This window comes from Athalia rosae, chromosome 2 (genome assembly GCF_917208135.1).
Source record: "Athalia rosae chromosome 2, iyAthRosa1.1, whole genome shotgun sequence".
Classification (NCBI taxonomy): domain Eukaryota; kingdom Metazoa; phylum Arthropoda; class Insecta; order Hymenoptera; family Athaliidae; genus Athalia; species Athalia rosae.
In genome coordinates, this window is record NC_064027.1 from 19314748 (window position 1) to 19338897 (window position 24150).

Sequence of the window (24150 nt, forward strand, 5' to 3'; positions counted from 1 at the left end):
CGTCACTTTTTCGCTGCTTTACTTCCGCCCGCCCCGCAGCTGCTGCGCCTCCGCGCGTTCTTCGACCTCCTCATCAACATCGCTCCGCACTTTTTCCCTTCTTTCACAGTTTCAGCCCAGAGTTTGAACAATGAAACTCTTCCTCCCTCTCGCGATCATTTCCTTGCTCTTTACTTCGGTCGTTGCTGTTGTTTTACTCAAACATTTCTTTTTCTTATTCTTCCTTCACTTTTTTCCCCGTCTGTTTTTTTCTTTTTGTTCTCCGTTTCCCGCGCGACCCGACTTTATCGCTGTTGTAACGTAGGTATGGAGGTTTTATTCCAACCGTCGCCGTCGCCGCAAATGTAGCCGGCGGTCGTCGCTGCTTCTCCTTTTCGAATAATCGTCAAAATTATCGAGCAACGCGCGATACGTTTCGGGGTTTTTTCATCGGCCTAACGAATTCATACGGCGCCTGCGACCCCCCAGTGAAATCTAATATAACGAGACATAGTTGGCACAGTTTGCCATCTCGTAAAAAACGTAACGCTACGTACGTGTCGACGACGACGCCCGAGAGACTTGATAAAGATCCGGAAAGCCTTACCAGTGGAGGTTCCCAAGTTCCTGGTTCATCGGTTTTCAGTTCCACGCTGGAATACCTACGCTTCGCCGCTTGATGTATTCGCGCATCTATCTTCATGTGAAATGTGTATTCCTATATATACTCGAAAATCATAGATAAGTACCCGTACTCTCAGCAATTTTAATTATAACTCACATATGCATGAAGGTAAATTATTGATTGCCGGTAGAGAAACGTGAGCAACATATATGTACGCTAGAAAGACCAGATTCAGTTTTTTTTCTTCATCCTTTGCAGCGCATCTACAAACTTCCATCGTCCCTTGATCAGCGTTGCGAATTATATGCGGATACCAAACGACGGTATAACCTACAGTATAACACCGACGAGTGTAATAACCGGTACGATATAAAACTACCATGTAGTTACCAAGTGCAAATTTTCACGCCACACTCCAGCTGTGATAGAATTTCAGTGTATCGCTTTCATCAAACTACTAATGAGCACGAACTTCTCACGTTGCAACGATAAACTTATTTATTTTATCGCGTCGTGTACACACCTATGTATATATTTAAATTCAGTACAACGCGTAATAACGACTTTGCGAATTCAACGAGTCTGTTGAACACGAGATTTCAGTCGAGGTGTGTTCGTATTGGTTTCTACGAGACGAGCAGATCTGCTCCTTTGCAATTATTATCACAGATGTTGTTACAAGCATTTCTCTTTTCTCATGCACCTTCTTACAGCGTCGCCTATCCAAGAATTAACACGACAAATTGGCATGGGGATGTGCAGTTACGTGTTATGGTCGTAACGCCGAATCATCATCGTCATCGTCATCCAGTTCGGAATCGTTCGGCTTGGCTCTCGTTATTTATTCATTATGATTATTATTTTTTCTTTCATTGTCTTCTCGCCTTGCATTGTACGCAAGCTATACAAACTACGTCGTACCCACATGCAAACCCGCCAGAGGGGTTGACGGTTCATCCTTTTATTATTTCGGTAGGGGACCGCGAGTGAAAAGAGTCGGAGCTGGACTCCATTATACTTATGCTTCTGTGCGTCGTGTAACGTCGCTTCCTGACACCTCAGCCTTGCAATTTATGCACGCCGCGCGCGAATACGAAGATTCGGGTCCCTCGAAACCACCACCGCGATATTTTTTTCTCTTTTCTCATTATTCCGCTTTGTCTTGCTTTTTGTTACGGAACCTTACGTTTATTACGGATATTCCGCACCCTCGTCGATTATCAACCGAGCAAAGAACGGAAGCGTATTTTATGCACCACGTCGTTAATTTATTTTCGATTATTAATTCGAGCCAATATACATTTTTGCGAAAGTCTTTTCTCAATAACATCCTGCGGTAAAGAAAATTATGTTTGCTCCGTCATCCAAAAATGCGATTAAGATACGAAAGACTATGAAAGAAACTTTTATGCACCGCCTGTTATGTGGACGTCCGAATCTAACTTTTAACTTTAGGTACAACGCGGAACAAAATGGCGGCGACCATCTTCAGTTAAACGACGCAAACCGTTCGACGAAACGACGACGAGTCAAACGATGGGGCGACTGAAATACACGTTGACATTTTCAGGCTTAACCTCCTCGTTTTCCATGAATTGTAAGCTCGATCGCTCCTCCTGCTTCTCTTTGTGGTAAACTGCAGCAGACCGGTCAGTAACATGAAATTGTACCGAACTGCAAACCTTTGTGCTAACATATAGCCGGGGTGTGCAAATGAACTTGTTTCGATGTGCACTTGGCAGTTGGCATCTAGTGATGTTAGCAAATTAAGCTCGGATCAACGCATTCCGCTTCTCATTCTCACCCTGCAGTTCCACTTCGCTATCGTGATCCCGATACAAACCCTGATTTCGTGTCACGGTGGAACTTCGCTCGTTATCAATTATCGTTAAACACTATTTTCTCCCAACTAACTTTATTTGCATGAAAATTATGTGCCCACGCTCATCAATTTCTTGGTACATTGCTAACTCAACTATATTGAACGTATAATCATATCATCAACACTGGTATACTCTCATGTGCATAAGTCATCGATACACGATGTGCTTAAAGTCACGCATATCATTTCTTTGTGGTCGAGCAAAATCTATCTATAATCGTGGAATTGAACCCAACACAAAATTTGTATGGGTCTCGCGTAACAAGTATACTTTGTACTACAAAAAAATTGAATCGGTGACTCGGGACGGGGCCGAGATGACATTTTTTTTTTTAAGTTTCAGTAGCTTCCTTCGAAGAAAGAAAGAAGAAACGAATGATGTGGAAATGGGACGCCTTAACTATTTAAAAGATGGCGTGCTCGTCATCATCGAGAACAGGCTACGGCCTGACGCTACTGTCCGGCACCGTTAAGTTCGATGAGTTCTCATGCGAATTCGATTTTGCGGAATCAAGTTGTAGCACGATCACGAAGTAGGCCAGCACGGCGCAAAACATCTGAAAGGATCACAAATATCCAGATTATTCATTAAGTCGTTGACTTGTTCGTAGAGCTATATATACCTTGTAGAGGTACGAATAGTCGAAATAAAAAAAGCCGTAAGCCGATATATGAAGTGGTTTCTGTAGCAGCCGAAGAAAAAATATCTTGATCTGCAACAAGTGATAAACTTGACGACATTTCAAGTGAACTTGTGCCGGTAGTCTTGTCGATTGTTACTATAGAGTAAAAATAATCATTGTTTTCCAAGAACCGCACTAAACACTTGGGTATACATTTACTGCAAATTTCGCAAGAATATTTCCAAACCTACCTCGTCTTTCAACTCTTTTGGACGATTCGTGATCCACATTTTGTACAGTGTATCCGCCGTTGAATTTGCCTGAAAAGTTACGATGAAATTCATCAAATTTTTCTATTACATTCTGGATGTTATTCGACGTGCATTAATGCCAACTGGTTACAAAAAAAAAACAAAAAACAATGAATAAATAAAACACTCACCGCTTCCTGAACTGAATGACATACATGTGCAATGATCCAAAGTCCCGAAACTTTTGGCAGCAGCCATGATAACGCCCCACCCACTTTTGTAACTAATATCTTATGATCCGTAGCCACTGACGAATTGTAGACAAGGTTGTAAATATAATAGATGGCTAAAAACACTTCTGAAGTATAGTCCGCAATAATGAGAAGTAATAAGGGAGAAAAAAATGTCACAGTTTTTTCGATCAAGGTACGAATATCGAGATATTCTCTTTCAATTTGAATAAGAATCTGAATTGATTTCAAATCATTGATGGCTCCGAAATCAGCCTCAATTCCGGCAATCACCACATTTCGAACTCGGGTATCCGCTGATTTTTCATCTACTTGCCCACCACGTCGCGATTGAGCGGTGATTGACTCACACTTCGAACCACAAATGTTCGATAACGTGTGATTCAGCGATTCAAAATAATGTTTTGAAAAATATATTATGCCAAGGAATATAATCATTACCACATGCAATGTAACCAACATTATTTTATGCATAAAACCCATTGCCAAAAGTAAAAAATTGTCGAGGTCTACAACAACAGCGACTGAGCTAAGGCTGTCAAAAAAGATACGCATGATAATTGAAAATCCTGTTTGGAGCGTTAAGATTTTTAACTTTTTTTTATAACCAAGCTCTCGTCCAGACACAATCGTGGGCTCTTTGATCTTTATAAGCAATTCGTTTATTTCAATGATACTTTTTTTGTTTCGCATGACTCGAATGACGCATGCTAAGATTGCCAGGTATCCAACATAAAATGATAGCACATCAATGGTACTAGTCCATGGCGTCTGACCAGGATATTGAACGCCATCCCATGATTTTACTACGAATATGGTAATAACTAAGAGCAACAATATGAAAATGATAGGATAAACGTTATTAATCCATGACCCGTGCGACAGTCTATTATTTTTCAAGTTGAACGGCGCTACTCCCCAAAATTTTGCTATGTAGAACATAATAGTTATGCAAGGATCCGACACTTTTCGCGACTTGTACATGTTAACTCGATCAGGACTGGAACTCTTGTGTTACCTTTGCTGTGACAACCCTCGTCGTAATCGATAGTTTCCGTGGGTTATGGCCGGGTCAAAGTGTCTTGGAAATTAATAGCACTTTGGCGATCACTTCATCGGTTATAACATAATGAGTTATAAGTGCACGCGGTTCAATTGACCCGCCATCTATGAGGATTACCATTGTATGCATACATTTTGCCTAGACCATCAACTTGACTTTTACCTGTATGAGGCTGAACATTGGTAGCCAGCTTGAAACATGGTTTGGATTGATTTATTAAAGACGTACACATGGTAATGACAGGACAGTTCAATCATGCGAGTATATGTTATTAAAAAATACACATATTTATTTTGCACGTTTTTGTTTTTTTGTTGTCACATTACAAGATTATGCCACTGAGTCATTTCATTAGTTATAGATATGTAATTGTAATACTCCGTTGATTTGATGTCGACTCTGCAGAACTCTTGAGGTTCTGGGATGAATTTAGAGTTCGTGTAAAATCACCCGTGGTCAAGCATTTTTACTCCAGTACGACACTGTTGCGTTCCACGGATTTTGATCGATCTCATTATCGGCGTAATCTGTCTCCGAGGAGTCTAGTTGTACCATGATCACGAGGTGGGCTACCGTCGCGCAGAATATCTGAAATATGATTATGAATTTCGTGATGAATAAATAGATTTATCAGTTGACTTGAAATCGAAACAGTTACCTTGTAAAGCAACGAGTTGTCCAAAGAAAAGAAACCGAATATCGTTATGGAAAGAGGTTTCTGTAGCAGCTGGAGAGAGAATATTTGAATCTGTAACAATAATCGAAATATAAAAAGATATCAGGTGTCAAATATCATTTCTCCAGGTTAGTAACTTTTTCAAGAATGCATCGCAAATGCACGGTATAGGCTTGTTAAATCTTCAAAATGCACCAATGAGTTCTCGCGCCAATTTGGCCTCGGAACGATGAGAAAAAAACTCAATATGAATTTCTATAACGACGCGTATCGTTTGCCACCTGAAACTCTCTGAATGGGACTCTAGAAATCTTGAAGATTTAATTTCCAACGAAAATGATCATTGGTCAATTATACCGCGTCAATTGATTCCCGGGAAATAGTTGAGAGTACCTAACGGAACGTACGAATGATTCTTATATCGCTTCGAACACGGTAGGATGTTGCATCCAAATTCTGTGCAGAATCTTGGAAGTGCTACACGTTCCTAAACGAAGAATATTATTCGTCATAGAATTTTTCCTATTTGTTTTTCGTTGTTCAGAGCAAACTTGAATTCAATTGCTTACGATGAAACATCTTACCATGGTTCGACCCTGAGAATAAACCACGGCAATGGCGAACGTCTGAGCGATCGACATAATCATCCGTATAGGCAACAGCTACCAAACAGGCAGCATTATTACCAAAATATCCAATGAGAAGCGATCAGTCCGGTGCACAAGTTTGACTAGACATCATTGAATTACCCGTAACCTTTTGAATTCTACGCCACGAAGTTGGCGTGAAGAAAAATAATGAGGTGAAAAATCAAGTAATATACGATTTTCCTAAAATAATCCAATGATGACTTTATCCAAATTTTTCCCTGATTCGCAATCGCCGATTCAATCATGATTATTTGACTCTTAATGAAAAATATCAGGTAGTGAAAACACGTGGAACGTATGGCGTGGGCTTTTTAAACATATCCTCATGATTCTGCCGAATTCTCGGATGGTCCAAAATTTCGTCAACTTTGAGGAACAAATTCGCTATCCCAACGAAATTATTTCGCTCCTACAATATCGTTAGTATTGACACATTTCCAATCATTCCATTAACTTGAATTGTCAGTACCGGACTGACGTCACTCAGCTCCTCGGTATACTCGAATAATTCGAAATACATCCACAAAAATTCGGTAATCAGTAGTGCTGAAGCTTACTACAAAAACGCCATGCGCGTATCACTTTGATCGCGTTTGCATATTTTTAGTTATTTAATTGATTTTTTTTTTATCTGATGGAGTACAGCGCGATCGTTTATTTCTTGGATTCAATACTCCATCGATGATTCCACGAGTATATCTGTATTTTACTAATCGCGCAGGTCAACTATTAAGAGTAGTCATCGATCGACAACGTTTCAGCGTAATCAAGTAAATGGTCGTCTACATTTTTAACATGAAATTATTAACGTTGACACATGAGCATACTACATCCCATGTTTAGATCCAGACGCGGAAGAACTGATACACATCAACGACACGAGTACTTTTCATAATAACATGAGGCACCGAATAAACGATAATTGAAAAACGCTGTGAAATACAGGCGCACGCAATGAAGAATCTTCGTTGTTCAGATAGGTATCAATTTTCGAATAGATAGCGAAATAATGTTATACCGCCCTCTTGAATTCTTTTTTTCAAATTCCGAATTTTTGTGGTCAGATCCCCGGTCAACGACCTTGACGATGGTTTTCAACTACTTTAGGTGAAAATCGATCAATTTGTTGTTATTGATATCAATTATATTGGATCCACCACTTGACATTTTTGTATTTGGAATTTAGGTTTGAAAAGAGCGGCGTATCACAAGCCCCCCAAACATCAAGTTTCCTCTCAATTTGTTTCTCACTTTCTATCGTGCACAGGAATCACCAAAAATAGCATTTCAAAGGGTAGTTCGCCCCCCTGAAATTAAATTCAGCCGCTAAAAAAAATTTCACTGCAATTTTTTGACGGTATTGTGGAACGTGGAGGACCATCAGCAGGTACCAAAAACAAGAAAATACTTATCACCTTTTTAGCCAGAGCAATACCAACCAATAAAACAAAGATTGAAACAGGTGTGGCAAAATCCATACCTGCGTTCCGAGCAATTGGTAATAAATTTTATAGCCAGAAGATCTAGAGGAATCTTTCATAATCGAGTACATAGTATAAATACCGCATATTGTAGCCAAAATCTTTCTAATGATGTTCAGAAATAAAAACAGAGAGAAACAGTCTTTTTCAATCACGTCACTCAGATCACGCCGTGCTCTTTGAATGTTCACCAATATCTTAAGAATTTCTGAATATTCGATAGATCTGAAAATGAACACTGTCAAGTGCCCCGTTATTTCGAAAATTTGGGATAAAAAAGTTTTGGCTGTATAATGCAAGACTGGAGTACTTCTTTAATATGAACGACGGTGCCAGCGTAGGCTATAAAAATTTCAACAATTGTTAAAAGTCCCACTCTAATTACAATGATTTTATTTTATTTTTCATAATCTATTTGCCTTCCGGAGTACGGTGACCTCAAATTTGCCATGGTCGGGTCGATTCTAATGAAAGAATCCATTATATCAACGATGATTCTCTTCTTTAGTATAATTCGACAAACGGACGTGGAAATTTCCAGAAATCAAGTATTACTAGATAAAATTTTGATATGTATACGTGATCAAGTGTAGTTTATTTTTGGCGAGAAAGATAGTAAAAAGTATTTCTGTCTTCATGGTTACAAGCAGACAAAGCGAAGCATATATTATTGGATAGGCGTTAGAAATCCATAACCCGCGTAAAAGCTTATTATTTTTTAAACTAAAAGGTGCAAGTCCCCGAAACTTTGCTGAGTAAATAGTAATACAAAAGAGTGACATGGGGATCTGACCAATTACTCATCAACGTTACTAGTTTTTCCTACATGTTTTTCTTACCAGGATTGAAACTCGGGTGATCCTATCGGCAGTTCATCGCGGAAGTGTCCACTACTATAATCAATAGTTTCCAGGTAATGGTCGATGGCATGGAGGATCGAATACCAAAGTAATTGGGTAATTTGATCTATTGTCGCATGGAAAAATAATGGTGCAACGTGTCAACCTACGTGGGACTCGTAACTATATCACGAAATCTTCAAAAATATTTTATAACTATTGATCAATATTATTCAACCTACCTCATCTCTCAACTTATTCAGATGACATTTGGCCCACATCTCGTGAAGTATTACCGCCATCGAGTTGCCCTGAAGATTTAACGTAAATTCATCTTGGGATTCCCGTAGAATATATGTATCGTAAAAACGGTCGAGCAATAAATAAATAAATAAATAGCGAGTTCGCGTAGTAATGGGTAAAAATTGAAGAACAGTTAAATCAAACCCAAACGAAACAGTGATCGATTAAAGACAATGCAAAATGCCCAAAGAACAAATACCAAAACAATAAATATATACGCAAACGCCAAAAAATACTCGGAATAAATGCGGGAAAATAAATACAGCGAAACCCAACTAAATAAATGCGAATAAATGCTTGGATAAAATGCAATGGGAGAAATGTTTATGTTCTTTGAAAATGCTGTGTATCGTCAGAAGTTGGGCTTCAGACTGAACATCTTTGTTTACAAAAAAAAAAAAAAACTCAGTCAATGAACAAAAACATTTGTCAAATAATTGAATATAATTTGGGGGTGGGTTTACGAGGCGGATATAAATCAAGAGGGCATAGCCCTGCAAATGTAACGATATTTGAAGTAAAGATAACAAAAACAGAAACACTTACCCGTGTTTGGGCTGCATTACAAACCCATGCAATCAGCAAGAGGTCCAAAAGATGAGACAAACAAACGTACTGTGCTCCAATCGTTTCGGAAAATAACTGTACAAATGTTGTGGGTCCTTTGGAAACGTTGTATGTGTAATAAAAATTGGCAAATAAATTCACGCAGTAGTGAGAAATGATCGTAACCATTGGCGGAGAAAAAAGTTTCGCACTCATCTCGATCAAGCTATGAAGATCACGGTATTTTTTTTCAAGTCGGTCGAACATCTGAAATAATTTGAAGTCGTCGATGCATTCAGGATCAGCTCCAACTTTCAATACTTCATCCCGAACTTGAATATTTGCTGATTTTCGATGAATCCATGTGCCATTGCGAGGCTTGTTCATCGCGATCGATTCACTGCCCACCCCAAAAATGCTCATCAACGTCAGTTGCAACTTTTCAAGGTTTGCTTTTAATAAAAATATGACGCTCGCAAAAGAAATGATTGCTAAGTGCATTACTAGGCGGAAGTTCCAGTACGCAATTAACAATAGCGTTACAAGCCAAGACAGTTGAAGATATTTTTGAATCGACATTACGAGCAAGCAGTTGAGGAATATTCTAACAATTATTGAAAATCCAATCATTATCGCGAGGATTTTGATTTTCCTTTCATAATCTACTTGCAACCCAGAAGTTATTTTTATCCCATTGACTTTGACGAATAAATGAATGAGCTCTACGAAGATTCTTTTATTTTTCACGATGCTTATTCCAGTCGTAATGACCGCCAGGTAACAGAGCGTGGAAGTTAATCCATGAATGTTTCTTAACCAAATGGTTGCACCGACATAATTTTGATTCGTCCACATTTGATGTACGCCTATAGCGGCAGGTAGGAAAATTAATACGAAAACGATCGGGTAAACATTCGAAATCCAAGATCCAAGTGAAATCATATTATTGTTCAAGTCAAACGGTGCTAATCCCCACAGTTTCATTGTATAGTAGAGAAAAGTAATGTATGGATTTGACCGAACTGTTGTTAAGGGTGTAACATTTCGGTGCCCGAACATGTTCACTCGTTGAAACCTGAAACTCTTGTGATCTCACCACGGTCAAACTCCTCGCGAAAATGCAACACATTACGTCCTAATCAATAGCTAGAAGGTGATGGCCACAACCAGGTGCCCAGGACTAGATTATCGAAGATATGTCATAACCTGCCCATTGCGCATGTATCGCTTTTACCAGTTCTTATTTTTCATCATGAGCTTTTTTCGTTCATTTTGATATTGCTAGTGAAACAGATGATCGGTAATGAGTGTTTGAAACTTTCAGAGATTCGTAATCCAGGATAATGATTTATTAATTGCTATTTCAATTGTGCCGTTTTAATCATCGTGTTTAATTTCTCTGGTTGCAACTAGTTCAAAATCTGGAATTTCACCCGTGGCGGTTGTTCCGCCTCGATTATTCCGAAGTATAACTGCGTATCCAATGATTCCTACGCATAGGATTGTTAATAACAGGTACAGCTTTATATTCGTGCATAAATATGGACTATAGGCGTATGCCAATACGGATCCAGTTGCTTCCCACAACCGAAAGTTCGAATAAGCAGCTTCTTCTTTCCCAGGAAACAGGATACCGCTCAAAGCTGAAAGAATAAATTTTTGTCACAACTACCGCCGATAATGATTATCAACGGGTGAATCTCGAGCTCGATTTACCGTTAACTTGAACCAGCCAAATCGCATCGCAAACACCCCACAGTCCGGACGCGAGAAAGAATACAATCCCCTGTTCAGGAGTCGGTTTCCACAGCAACAGAGTTACGATGAGAAACACGTGAAGTAAAAATGCAAACGCCATGACCGGAGGCCTGCCCGTGAGCTTGACCACGGAGCCCGTAGCGATCGCAGCAATTGCGTTTGCAACACCGTAACAAATCATTACGTAACCGATGTTGCTGATGCCCCACGCGCACGACACGAATGACTGGAAATTGAAAAATATCAACATCAATAGTAATAATCTCAACCGTTTACAGGGGTCGGAAAATGGTAAAAATTAATCCCGCGGCAAAACAAACCAAATATAATTCAAAAAGGATATACTTACCGCGTTAAAGTCCGCGAAAAGAAACGCCTGCTCCGCTCCAATGAACAAAGTAATTGGAAGGATGAGTAACTGTTTTTTTTCTTTTAATAATCTTAAGGTCACAGCCAGCAATCTCAGGCCCGATTGTCCAGTTGTTGATCCAGTTCTGCCTCTGTCATATCTGTAATAAAACGGGGGTGTGAAGAAGTAGAAACGACTAAGGGATTTTCTTTCGTTTTTTTTCTTTTTTTTTTTTTGTAGTGATCGATGTAAATAATATGAGATTTTTTTCACCTCGAAAGAGAATCAACACCGAAGGCTACGATGAGAACGGCGAGCACCATACATCCTAAATATATTCCAGAGATCAGGTGAATCCGTTCGACAGGGGGTGGCGCGAGATTTGGATTTTCACCCGGATCGCTCGATGCTCCACAAAAATTGGCTCCGCAAATCTGTGCGACAACAGTGCTGTTGAGTGTGTTGTTACTAGGTGCTGTTTCGATACCGTACGACAGAACTAAGAACAATTTGAAATTGTCAGCTTTTTAAATGGGATTTTTTTCCACGGAACTTATACGCATTTTTTGGAATCCAAAAGACGATAATTGTTCTTTTAGTTCAAAATTTGCACTCACCTGCCGACGAGATAAGGTTGCCCCAGACTTGTGACATCTGATAGAACATGAAAAATAGGCCGAAGAATCTTGTGACCAACACATCTGCGCTCAAATCTGAGACACTTGCATATGCCTCGGCTACAACTGTCAGATAAGTACACTTTGCGCACCATAAAGGTCCGCCACCAAGACCAACGGCAAATCCGGCCGGAATCATCGTGAAAAATTTTGGATAAAATTGTGCGGCTATAAACGGCATGTACGATATAAAAGTCAACGATATTGTCCATTTGCATCCGAGCCAACTGTTGAGAGAAGTAAAGACAAAATTGTCAGTTGATCTTTGGTACTCCAAGTGAAAAAAAAAAAAAAAAAACGTCACTTGCGTATCACATGCAGAAATGACTTGATGTACATATGTGAAAAACTATTGATTTCAGGATCTTTTCAAACGCGGTTCAAGTCGTGGCTGCATTTGATCGAAGCGTTCGTTATTTTTTTTCGCGTACAACCTGCATCGGGTAATAATTAATTTTCGTTACCTTATCATCAATACAGGTAGAAATATGTTGCTCAGAATTAAGCTACCGTAAATAGAAGCCAGAGAAAATGTGCCCAATGATTGATCGGCGTTCACGGAACTCTGTAAGTTGCTTGCTCCCATGAAAGCCGTAAAATGTACCATAAAAGCGAATCCGATCATCAATATATTTCGCATAATTCGCCATCGTTCCGAAGGTAAAAAACGAGTCCTTCCATCTTTTACTTCCATAAAATTTCCCGCCATATTATTATTCTCCTGTCAATATAGGAAATTTAAATCGATTTCATATTATATTCACGAGCCGGTGTTATTAACGGTCCGTTAATTTGAAAAAAGAAACAAAAAAAAAAAAAAAAGAAACAAGAAACAGATTGTACCAAAACGATTTTATTATTCAACGACGACACTGACGATTTTTATGATCCTTTATCTTGCAAATGACAGCGAAGAAGAGATCGTTTGTTCCAACAAAAGTTCTCGTTAGACAATTTTGATTAATTTTCATTGATTAATTTTTTTTTCCTCACGAAATTAATTTCTTTTCAACACTATTGGTATTTGTATTTGTTTTCGCTCCTTATTGATTTTACTTTCCACCAGTAATTTGTTGTTTGTATGTATCTCTAAGCAGTAAAACTTGGGAACTGAGGTATTTCGTTTGTGCTTGACTCCATCACAGTTGTTTAATGAAATCGTCAGACGTTTTCATATTGGAAGTCGTGGGTGAACTAATAAAATTGAACGTAATGGCGATAGCCAATTCAAATTCATACAGGCGAGGTTTGACGGAGGTTCAAGATCGACCGGTTTCCCTTTCACGTATTCAGTCCAGAGAGCGACTACCGCATACGAATTCGTATAAGAGACGTGAGTTACACAAAATTTATTACTCTATGTGAAAGAATTAAAAATACCTTAGGCGCCGGATGGGACGGGTCGTCAGAACTAAACACTGACAATCAAGGATAAATTATCACGACTTATTATTTTACCGTCAAGACGGTTTTTTGTCTTTTTTAATAACACACCGCTCCCGGTTATAGCTACATTTTCATAAGATCATATTCCCATTCACCTATGGCTAGGCAAGTAGGAAAAAAACCACTTGTCGTCTTAAGATAGAAAGAGACGGATTTCCAACTCTCGCTATATCAGGTATACATTGTACTTCAATGCTCGTGCAATTAACAGCGCGGTATAGACGCGTTACATTATTCTTTTTTATTCATAGTTTTGACTCCTTTTGAATCTGCTTCTCATTGGCTTGCGAAAATTACCGATAGATATAAACAGGATTCCCTTGGTTCGTTTGGTACGACTTTTTTGAGAAGAGTTATTTCGGGAAAAAAAATTAGCATCGGTTCGCCAATTTGATTGAGAAATGAAAAAGTTGCTTCACAAGTTTACAACACATTGCTCACAACCACGGAGTTTGTTGTGATGAAAATCTCACTCGCCATGAGTCTGAATCATTCAATAATTGTACCATAAGGTCGCGAGCTGCTCCTGAGAGTAAAATATTGTTACCACGGTGTATCGGCAATGGAGGTATGCGTGTCTTCTCTCTGGGTTCACCATTATGTAATTTGTCGTTTTTATTTTTTTTTTGAATTGAAAGACGTATACATATTGTACGCGGATTACATCATGGATGAGTTATGCCAGAATCAAAGAGGAGGAACAATTCAAGTGTTGGAAACGATAAATTCATTTCTGATGGCCGCACCTCAGACGTCCCAGAAGGCCATGTTTAGAGGGAACGACAAATATTTTGTTATATGACTCTTCTGATAAGTTAGGCTTTTCTATATGCGTGGTAGTACGGTACGAGTGATGAATTTAAACCTCCTGGGTTTATTATTTGGTTCTCTTTGTTCTTGCTGTGATAAAATTGTTTTTTTTTTTCCAATTTGTTTCTAATCAATTTTAGGCTCAGAGATACCAATCTGCGATCGAAATTCTGTCTGCTAAGCGAGTTGCCGCCATTTTTTCGACCGTTCAGAGAGAAAAATAAACAAATAAATGAATATCTTGATCAATTTAGGAAATAAAGTCAAGCCGACAGATTGGTGTTCCTCGGGTCGAAATCCAATGGAAACCAGCTGTTCGAATCTTCCATTCATTCATTCATTCATTCATTCATATGCCTGAAAGAACGATTTCATCATGTGGGAATACGATTACCACCAAATCTAACAATAAATTGATCTGTAGTTATGTTTGAAAATTTAAATACCAGAATAACGGTCGGTACAATTTCTTCGAAAATGCAGCTTGCGGGGTCCATCGAGATACTTTCTTCGTCTGTGGGAAGAAGGCTGATTTTCAAATTCGATTCATCGGGTCACAAATGCTAGTACCACCTTTTGGGATTTTGTTGAACTAAAAGTCAGAAAAACACTGATCTCTACATACACGAGATCAGTGCAGAAAAACGAAGAGTATTGATTACAAATTAGCACCTGATGTGAGGCAACCCGGTGGGGTGATACTGAATACTAGCTTAAGTTGCAGATATACAGGCGTCGTTGAAAAATGCACAATGGGGTTGAAGAGAAAATTATTCTGTTCACCGAAAATCCAAGAATACTGAATACTCAGAGTATTCATTTTATAAATCTTTGTATTGCTGCGGATGTATGGCTATTACTACAATTTGTGGTACATTGAATGAAATCATACCAAACGACAAAAACGTCTAAGAGTTTACCCACGTGATACACGATATTTTCGTTATACTCCGTTTTATTTATAATTCAATTTCGACTCGACCGAGGAACTCGACGAGGCCGGTGGAAAGCATTTTCATAATTCAATTTAGGGGACGGATTTGTGCTTGTGACGCTAAAATATATCAGCTTAAATGACTTTACTTTCTAAATTACCAAAAAAAGTTCACGCTTCTTGTTTCAACGGAAGTGAGCTATTAGTTATTCTGGATTCACGCATTTCTTCACCTATTTCGTATGGCAAGTTTACTCGATCAACATTCTCGGTGTATTAAGTGAGATGGTCCGATCCTGCGGAAAATTCATTTTTAAGGATTGTTAGCTCACTGAATTATCGTTTCCTGGTCGAATGATCGAATGGTGCAGACTTTGAAATTAGACGGGATAAATCCATTCGCTGCAGTAGGTTGTAATTCATATACTTCATACTCGTTACATGTACTTATATCATAGAGTTCAATATATCTATGCTTATATACAGTTATGTATAATTATAGGTGTACATACCCATGTTATACCTACACACGAGTATAACGGAGGATGAATGGTTGGCAATAAATTCAACAATTTATACATTACCTATTTTTTAATAAATTATCAATTAATTCTAAATACAACAGTCATAAATTATAATTAGAGATGAACGAATCTTGCACGAATTACGAATTAAATCTTCTGAAGGTGGAACAATTTTTGTAAAAATCACCGGTGATTACGATGGCGAATCAAATTATTGTATTGAAAAAAAAAAAAAAATAGAAAGTGCTCGCATTTCGCCTCCGAGTCGATCAAATTTTATCACATTCACCACGGATCGTCTCACAATTAGCAGTACTTGATCGGTGCGATGGCATGCACGCATACAATTATTCACCCTCAATTTTCCGCATGGATAAACTTGAATTGCGATAACACCTGTCACGTGCGTAAGAACCTTGCCATTGGTAGAAGCACAAGTTATTTGCAATTGCGTAATTTTTTTTTTTTCTAACACAAATCATACGATTGAAGGCCTTTCGAGAACAGGCGTATCTGTTGGGTTTCATTTTATCCTGTCTCCTGGAGAACTCACCAGCTGAAATGTATTCCGCCGTTACAACCAACAATTATAACTTATATGGCAATGCGGCGAGTCAACGAACGCATAGGTACAATAATGATTTTTGTGCCTCGATGTTCCCTACATAAACTTTTAAACTACCGCCAAGAAATTATACGAAGCGCGTGTACGTATTCGTGCGCGGCTTCATGGGCATAAGGTACACAGATGGTAGTTTATTTAACTTCTTCAGCGGCTCTGCTTGTAAAAGAGCGGAGCGAACGCGCAGCGAGTGAACGAGGTAAGGTGAATCCCGCAATGAAATAACGGTACGTTCCACTCATCGGAATTCACGGTACGGTCCATTCGGTCACCGAGCGTTCGTCCGTTCGCTTGTGTTACCGGTGCGTCGTACCACGTATCCGATGGACGCGCGACGGCCGGGTCCGGTTTTCAATACCGGCGAGAAGCGGACGATCGGCCTCGCGTGTATCGAGGATAGCTGCCCACTTCGTCGCCCTGGCCCCCGGAGCTACGGCGGCCACGGGGGCCGAACCCGTACCGTACCATTGAAACGTCCGCCTGACCAAGTCTCGACTCCCTGTAATCTCTTTCCACCTCTTAGTCACGCGTCTCGGGAAGTTTAACCGTTACACCAATCGGTATGCACAATTCGATAGTATTGTAAGAACACCGGTGACGCGGGAGATCTGAACAACGGTTTCTGGGTCAAGAAGGCACGGTAGTCACCTCGACGCCGGGTGAATTGCTACCTATTTTTATCCGTTTACCAACTCCGTGCGATGCGATCGAACCGTCGATTTCCCGTCGATTCGCCCATCCGACCCCAAAATCGATAGGAGAACTTTGGAATTACATCAGTCACAGCATTGCCAAAAATGGAACCGGATCGCCGGAGATATCGAAGCCGCGGTCACGTTGCATCGCGCAAGTTTAACGAGCGAACGACGTTCTTTGCACCTTCTCGGACGATCGCCGCAGTTTCATTTAGTGCCGCGCGATCACTGCGTATGTAGGTACTTACAACGGCGCGTACACTGGTACGTACGTATACGCATACGTTTACAGGTATGATAAGCGACGCGGTGTATCCTCGCGAGAAACCGGCTCCGAGACGTACGCGCGTGAACGGGTCAGGTTGACCAGATCGAATTCCGAGACCAGATTCTACGAAGTGGTTCCGGGCTAAATTCACTTTTTATACACGTATCTCGCCGCTTCATTCCAGTCTATATTCTTTCATGAACCCTACGATCGGGATCTGTAGATGTCGGCCGTGTGTTTTACAGTGATATTCTGCTTCGACGCTACGTCGTAGAAACGATCAACTCTCCCGTGTTTCGATGGCAGCGTATATACATATGTCCGTTAATCGCGCTACCAGAGACAGAGGTCAAGGGATCTTCGAGAAAAATAAATAAATAAAAACAAAAAATTAAAAAAAAAAAAAAAAAAAAACAATAAAATAATAAAAAAAAACAACGATCTTCCTTCGGTCGCAATTTCACACCATGTACACGATTGGCTACTGCAGAGGTAGAGAGCGGGGTATCTAAAAGTTGGGAACGACTGGCGCCTCGGAAGAGCTACCAGCCACCGAGTTCTTCGGTTTGCAGATACATCCGCTTTCGACCAACACGTAATCCTGCCCGGTGAGGGTCACGGGGCCCAAAGGTATCACCAGAAACAGGTACGGGACGTAGGTTTGAGTGCACTCTCCGTGGACCACGTCGCATTCCTTTGACCTGCAAGATGAACGAAAAAAAAAAGAAGATCAACACCCCAGCTGCACTTTGCCGAAAATTCGGTTTTTCTATTCTCCGCGCCTCATTTTTCCCTCTCATTTCTCCTCATAGTTATCGCGAAGGTTCTTTCAGGTCGAAAAATGGTCAACGGTTATAAGGCTGCGGATGGCATTCCGAGGGTCAAGACCGAACCGCCTGCTGTTTGCGGATTCATAAGACCCGTGAGAGATGACCTGGGAAAAAGATCATAGTCGTGCCACTACGGTTCAGAGGCGTGATACGAGGAGAACTTCGGAGAAAAAGTAGAAGACGAGGAGACGGCGGACCACGGCGCTCCGAGGTGGTGGGCGGTTGGTTGGCCCACTGCGTTAAATTTTACCGAAACATCGCGCCTCCTAGGCGATAAATTTTTATTTTGGAATGGGAACGCCAATATTTACATTTTTCGATTACGTTTCACACTCGTAGAGTTCAATGGATTTGGGTCAAACGTATAGATCTTTTAAAGAGTTGTTTGCCAAGTTCGTGAAAAATGTCAAAAGCTTACAATTAGTTCCTTGTAATGAATCACTTACTCGCAAACCTCGAAGACAACCTGCTGCAATAGATCCGGGAACTTTTGTACGATGGTAACAGGTTGACCGCTGGTCAAACTCACTCCGTACATCGGGGCGGTAGTGTTGTATCTCGTTTTGCATAGTCTGGCCGGTGATCTACACGATTCTCGCGACGAGAAGGCGCGACCTGAAAAACGGAGGACATTATGCATCGAGATCCGAACGACCGCGACATATCACCCCAGAGGAGGACGTCATATTTCTTTTTTATCGTCGACCCGATGTCGTAAAACTCTTCCGTCATTTACAAAACTGTCGGGACCGTTTGTAACGCTCGGATTCGGCCCATTGCAACGATCCCGATGCGTGATCGACCTATAGAGCGTTCTGATTGCGAGTTGGAAGCGTCGGCGGGAAGTTTGTCCCGTTACTAATACGTGCCCACTTATAACATCGTGGTGACCGGGTGGATGGGTGGCTCTGTAACTGTATTGTTCGGATAAGTCGTATAATTTTACGGCGTATTATGGCTGCGTATTTGCGAAACAATTTGTATTTTCTGAGCCACAGTTCACACGGAGACGTGCCGCATTCTATTGACCAGCCTCAGACCTTGTTCCGCTCCAAAATATGGAAATACATGAACAAGGGAGACGTGTTGCAGGTATGTATCGATTACGGAACCGGGTTTCTGTGTCATAAGGACACCTGCATAATTCAAGGTTGCGGTTCAAAGCGAAATGTTGTGCTATAGATACCGATATACCGACGATTAGCCTATATATGTATGTATGCGTTCGGCCCTCGTTCGCCGATTTTGCTAATCCTGATCGCCGGTGTATTGTGTTACCCGAAATCCGCTAGCGAAGAATTCAGTTGTGTCGCAACGAATCTCGCATGGTCTCGTGAATCTTTGATAATTGGGATTGCGATCACCGGCGAAGAGTAAGAAATTGTAGCGCGCGAGGATAATTGGAAAATGTATATGTACAGAGGTATAGGAATTAGAGTGAATTCTGTACTCTTTTGGATCGTATTATTATATCCCCAGGTCTCAATTCAACCGGTAGTTAGGTATATTGTTTCGCTGCACGAACAAGTTTCCTCGAGTATACTACTCGTGGCGTGTAATAAACCGATGGTATAGTTAGTTTAGGAGGGAAGTTTAATAGTTTTTGCTCGGGCAATTTTCACCGGCGAGTATAATACGGCGTCGTAAAAAGTGCACTTGGTTAATCGTATTGCTTCAGTGAATATACGCACCCCGAGGTTGCGGCGAATATTATATCATTACCAGACAAATGAAAACTAGTTGAGGATTGTTGAAAACTCCGCGGTCGCGCTGTAAATATTATACTCTTTCCTCTTCCTGCAGTCGTTCACATACGCGCGGTTTAACGATCAACGGACCCGTACGGGTAACGTGCCGCTTGCTAGTAAAGATCTGGAGAATATGAAAAGACGCGCATCCGCAGGGGCGAAAAACGGGGCGGACAAACGCCACTGGAATTACGAATAAATATATGAGAAACCACGAACCCAGATTGTGCAGAAATTTACGTATCTACGTATTATTCAATGTCTCTAATTAAAAAATGAGAAATGCCACCTCGGACTGTGAATTGTGCAGCTATTTATTCGACTTGGTTACGTTTATAGAGGACGAGGTAATGATTCCGGAAGTGGCACGATGCTCGTGTCAGCGGTGTTACGAATCGGACCGGTTATTCGTAAAAAAGATTCGAGGGAATTTCGGAATGGTAATTAATCGTTTGCCGGATGATCGGAGGTGAGACTCATCCTATCGCTGACTCACCGTCTCGGGAATTTTCAGCGGCAATCGAGTAATCTCCGTGGACCGCTTTGTAATTGTGAAGCAACGCTTTTCGGGTCAGTTCGGGATCAATGGTTTGCGGTTGGTAGGCCCGTCCAGAACGGCTGCTTCCCGCCCAGAGACCCTTGAAACTTCGGGAAATCGCTACGCTGAAAATAAATATTAGTTGATGTTTTCTCCTCTTGCGGGCGAACAACGACCAATCGAATATCACGCTTACGAGGGATATTGCATGTTATTCGGTCCTATGCAGTCGGTAGGATCGGTAAGGGCGTCCCCCCACACGTATTTCAGTCCCAACCCACCACCCTCGCATTTTCTCGACCCGGCGACGAGAGGGATTGCGGTCAGAATGAAAATCAGTCCCAGGTACATCGGCATCTGCAAAAGGAGGAGGCGTTTATGAGGTCGAACAGGCGTTGAATATTTGATTAACGGAACATCGCGGATGAACCGGCGGTTTGTACCGTCATGGGAAAAGAAGGCAGATGTTGCGCTCGTGTACTTCCATTAATTTCCTTGTTTTTAATCGAAAAATTACCGCCCGATTTGCCGCTACTCTCCATTGCCTATACTCTCCATTGATGAAACACGCTTCGCGACCTCCGACTCTGGATCTTATACAAGTAATTTTTCGATCGATGACGGATTCACCGCGTTAATTTTTGTTTCTCTTTACTTTACAGTCGAGCGATATCATCCAATGTGGTTACAGCTGCGTTTATTTGAATTTAACTATATGTATATGATGTGTATAGTTATTTCTTATTAGACCATTGAAAAATATGGTCACAAAGTGGTATTCACACGGGATGCATAAACAGTATCACCGAGTAGAGCTCGGCGTTTTCGTGCCGATAAAAATTTCTCAGATAATCCAGAAAAATTATTTCAATCCTTTGAATTTTTATGTACGGATGTTTCTTCGCAGTTTTACCGTTTCTATTCCGTTGTTGAAAAACACAGACAAAATTAGTATCAATTTGATCGATGAAATCTTTATGCTAATGAGCAGCGATCGATGCTTGTATCATGGCTTCGTTGGTTGAAAAAGTCCACGTGTTCGGGGTTTCTGGGTTACGAGTCATATGATTTCCGTTATCGTTCGTATGTGACGTCCAACGCGTTTGGCTACAAGTGAAGACGACCACTGCGTTAAATTGGCCAGTGAAAGCGATCCAGAGCCTGCTCGGTACAGGTCTACCCTACTTAAAACTTGTAACTATCATATTTGTATGAGCAGTTGCGCGCGAAAAATAATGTCTATCGTACGTGAATACACGCAGCGCAATGTCACATCGTATACATGCCTAGATTGATACGCGTACGGTACAGGATACGTTTCGATCGAAGACCACGCGAGAGTTAGAGAAATGAAAGAGTGTGCGTAATGGCCGGTAAACCATCCGCTGATCGCTGACCACTTGTCCTTGTTCCGCAGGTCAGCATGTCAATTGCGTGATTTTCAAGTTTAATAAGACGCGACTTTTTCCAGCTATAGTGGTATACGAGGTGGTATATACCATCGAGAAAACGATGCAAGGTTGTAATGTCGATGGAATATAATTCGTGAATTTTATTGCAAATCGTACACTGCCCACATATGTATATGGTGCATTCCACGCCAACTAGCCTTACTCGTAGAGAATCAAAAAAATTTACGAAATCTTTCAAACATCCTATAATATCCAGACCTACAGGTGAATTTGAACAATCAGACTTTGACGTGGGGTCAATTTGTTCGTCTTCAACCCTAATTTCCGATGCACGCTGTACCGATTGTTGCCTAATTTCTTACGAGTCAGTTCTCAGAATTTTAAAATGAAAAAATCGACTTTTCGCGAAGCATGCCCGTTTTTTAATTTTTCTAAAAAATCTCAAGAAGTGATTTCCCCAAAACGAAATTTTTCAGACCAATTAGATCGTGGGCCAAATTTTTCCCGATTTTTGGCACAATTTTGATTTGGATCTTCACGTACGTGACCTAAATTCGCGACTGAATTTTCTATCGATAAATCGATTCGACGAAACAAGAATGGTCCGAGTCGGAGGCGTGCGAGTCGGCGTGAAATGCCCCATATGTATATTTAAGCGTAAAAGATAATCATTATACATGAATCTTCACAGAGGCCAGTTTGCTCGAATCATGCTCGGTCTTTCATGTTTTCAAGGTCAGTAAGTTTGATCCTCGTACGGCAGCTCCTGCAGGTTGAACAGTTAAATTTACTGAAAGTTACTTCTGGGATCTTTAGATAAAATTCATCACGGAGATGTGAAATTTCAGGACGATTAAACCAGTTGGAAGAACTCAAATCCAGTCTCTAACCCTCAGTCTGATATAGACACAACATACGCATAAGATTTGATCTAGCTGCATCTTTAATCAATTCGTAACCTCCCTATTATATTTTGCCCGTTTTTCGGAACCCTGAATCAGATTCACACCGAGATTCACACGTATAGTTGCCGAATCATAACCGATACGTGCTACGCGATTTGCACGGGCTTGGAAATGGTCGTTGACCTTTTCGGTGACGGGCACTAATCATTAACCAGTTACACGGTACCCGTGTTTGTCCATCGGTAATCCCGATATATTTCAAATTTGCCACAATTATTCTTTTGTCATATTGGAAAAGTATGATGCCTGAAGATCGTATTCTGAAATTGCCACCATTATAAACCGTACGTTCACTCGTCATTTTTGATTAATTTGTACGCAGCTGTAAGTTTCGCACGCAATAATCGCAGGTGTATAAGTTGACTGATTGTGAGCCGAAGAGTTGAACAATGTGGGTATTTAATTGGCGTGTGATGCTCGCTCAACAATGAGACTATCTTGTCTAACGGATATTATCAAGGTCCGCTTCAAGATCACGACCAGACCAAGTTCGTGAGAATGGCTTGAACTTGTGATTATCTAAGAACTGCGAGTGATATTTAATGAACTTCATTGTACATAGTAAAGTATAGGGCAAGTAAAGTACTCTCCGTAGAGCGGTCCAATCATCCCGACTTTTCAAATACTTTATTTCATAATCACAATTGTCGTGGAGATGCTTATCTTCATGTCCTGATTTCATCTGCATCACAAACTTCCTCACAGAAATTACCGCGCATAGTTCACGCCTTTTGTATTTATCTAATTCTCTCATTAATTGTGGCACATGAGAAACCTATAGCTATGCGCGTCTGATGTCGGGACGTAACGGTACATGTGCTTTGGGCACGGAATTTTATGAATAAATTGACTCAGTCTCCCAATTTTCCCGCTGATGATTACTCAAGTTGTGTCTTGATGGTAAGCGCAAAAAAAAAAACACAAATTTGTTAGTCACAAATTGAGTACAGGTGAAATTTTTGGGAATTGTTGAAAGTGAACAGGAAGCGACTTCGATGATGTTGATCAAAATGTAAATACATAACGTATACCGATCTACCTTCTCAGTTTTTTCAAAGAAAAGAACGAAAGAGGTGAATATCAATAATCATCTCAAATACCTACCATCGACGTAGTGGATATCTTGGGCACCATTTCAAGAATATTTTCTCTATATTATTATTAAATAACTCTAACTACGGTGATTAAAACTAAATCGAACTTTCAAACACAATACATGTCACTACACTGGGTTTCTCGAGGTCGAATACCTGCCTTTCCAGGTGGATGTCCAGAGCTTGACTGTAGGATCGTAAGTAACTGCTCTTTGCTCGAAGACCCAGTGGTGGGAATGAGGGTGGGAGAAGGGAGGAATACGGCCCCTATTCTCGTTCGAAAGTTTTTCCATTTCTTTCATCGGTCAAAC

The 24150-nt window shown here is 40.6% G+C and overlaps 4 protein-coding genes across 8 annotated transcripts; all 4 read right to left on the bottom strand.

Annotated features, from left to right (window-relative positions):
- Positions 1–2512: 2512 nt before the first annotated feature.
- On the bottom strand, positions 2513–4596 carry LOC125499774. The gene is made up of 4 exons (XM_048649197.1): positions 3552–4596; positions 3361–3429; positions 3110–3199; positions 2513–3043 (listed from the first exon to the last, which is right to left on the bottom strand). Exons 1-4 carry the CDS (start codon positions 4593–4595, stop codon positions 2927–2929), a joined length of 1320 nt encoding a protein of 439 aa, XP_048505154.1. The 5' UTR covers position 4596; the 3' UTR covers positions 2513–2926.
- Positions 4597–4940: 344 nt separating this feature from the next.
- LOC110116819 (putative gustatory receptor 28b) lies at positions 4941–10353 on the bottom strand. The gene is made up of 4 exons (XM_020850713.2): positions 9170–10353; positions 8563–8631; positions 5333–5422; positions 4941–5262 (listed from the first exon to the last, which is right to left on the bottom strand). Exons 1-4 carry the CDS (start codon positions 10226–10228, stop codon positions 5131–5133), a joined length of 1350 nt encoding a protein of 449 aa, XP_020706372.2. The 5' UTR covers positions 10229–10353; the 3' UTR covers positions 4941–5130.
- Positions 10354–10496: 143 nt separating this feature from the next.
- LOC105683039 (UNC93-like protein) lies at positions 10497–14775 on the bottom strand. Of its 5 annotated transcripts, none has more exons than XM_048651071.1 (7): positions 14656–14775; positions 12418–12674; positions 11894–12180; positions 11550–11775; positions 11277–11436; positions 10886–11153; positions 10497–10812 (listed from the first exon to the last, which is right to left on the bottom strand). In XM_048651071.1, exons 1-7 carry the CDS (start codon positions 14704–14706, stop codon positions 10547–10549), a joined length of 1515 nt encoding a protein of 504 aa, XP_048507028.1. In that variant the 5' UTR covers positions 14707–14775; the 3' UTR covers positions 10497–10546. The 5 variants fall into 5 exon arrangements, with proteins under 5 accessions (XP_048507028.1, XP_048507030.1, XP_048507027.1 ...); XM_048651073.1 differs by lacking the exon at positions 14656–14775 and adding an exon at positions 13334–13950; XM_048651070.1 differs by lacking the exon at positions 14656–14775 and adding an exon at positions 12850–13254.
- A 940-nt stretch (positions 14776–15715) lies between these two features.
- On the bottom strand, positions 15716–24039 carry LOC105683049. Its single transcript, XM_012395344.3, has 5 exons — positions 23850–24039; positions 20565–20725; positions 20327–20493; positions 18529–18697; positions 15716–17953 (listed from the first exon to the last, which is right to left on the bottom strand). Exons 1-5 carry the CDS (start codon positions 23877–23879, stop codon positions 17761–17763), a joined length of 720 nt encoding a protein of 239 aa, XP_012250767.1. The 5' UTR covers positions 23880–24039; the 3' UTR covers positions 15716–17760.
- Positions 24040–24150: the final 111 nt, after the last annotated feature.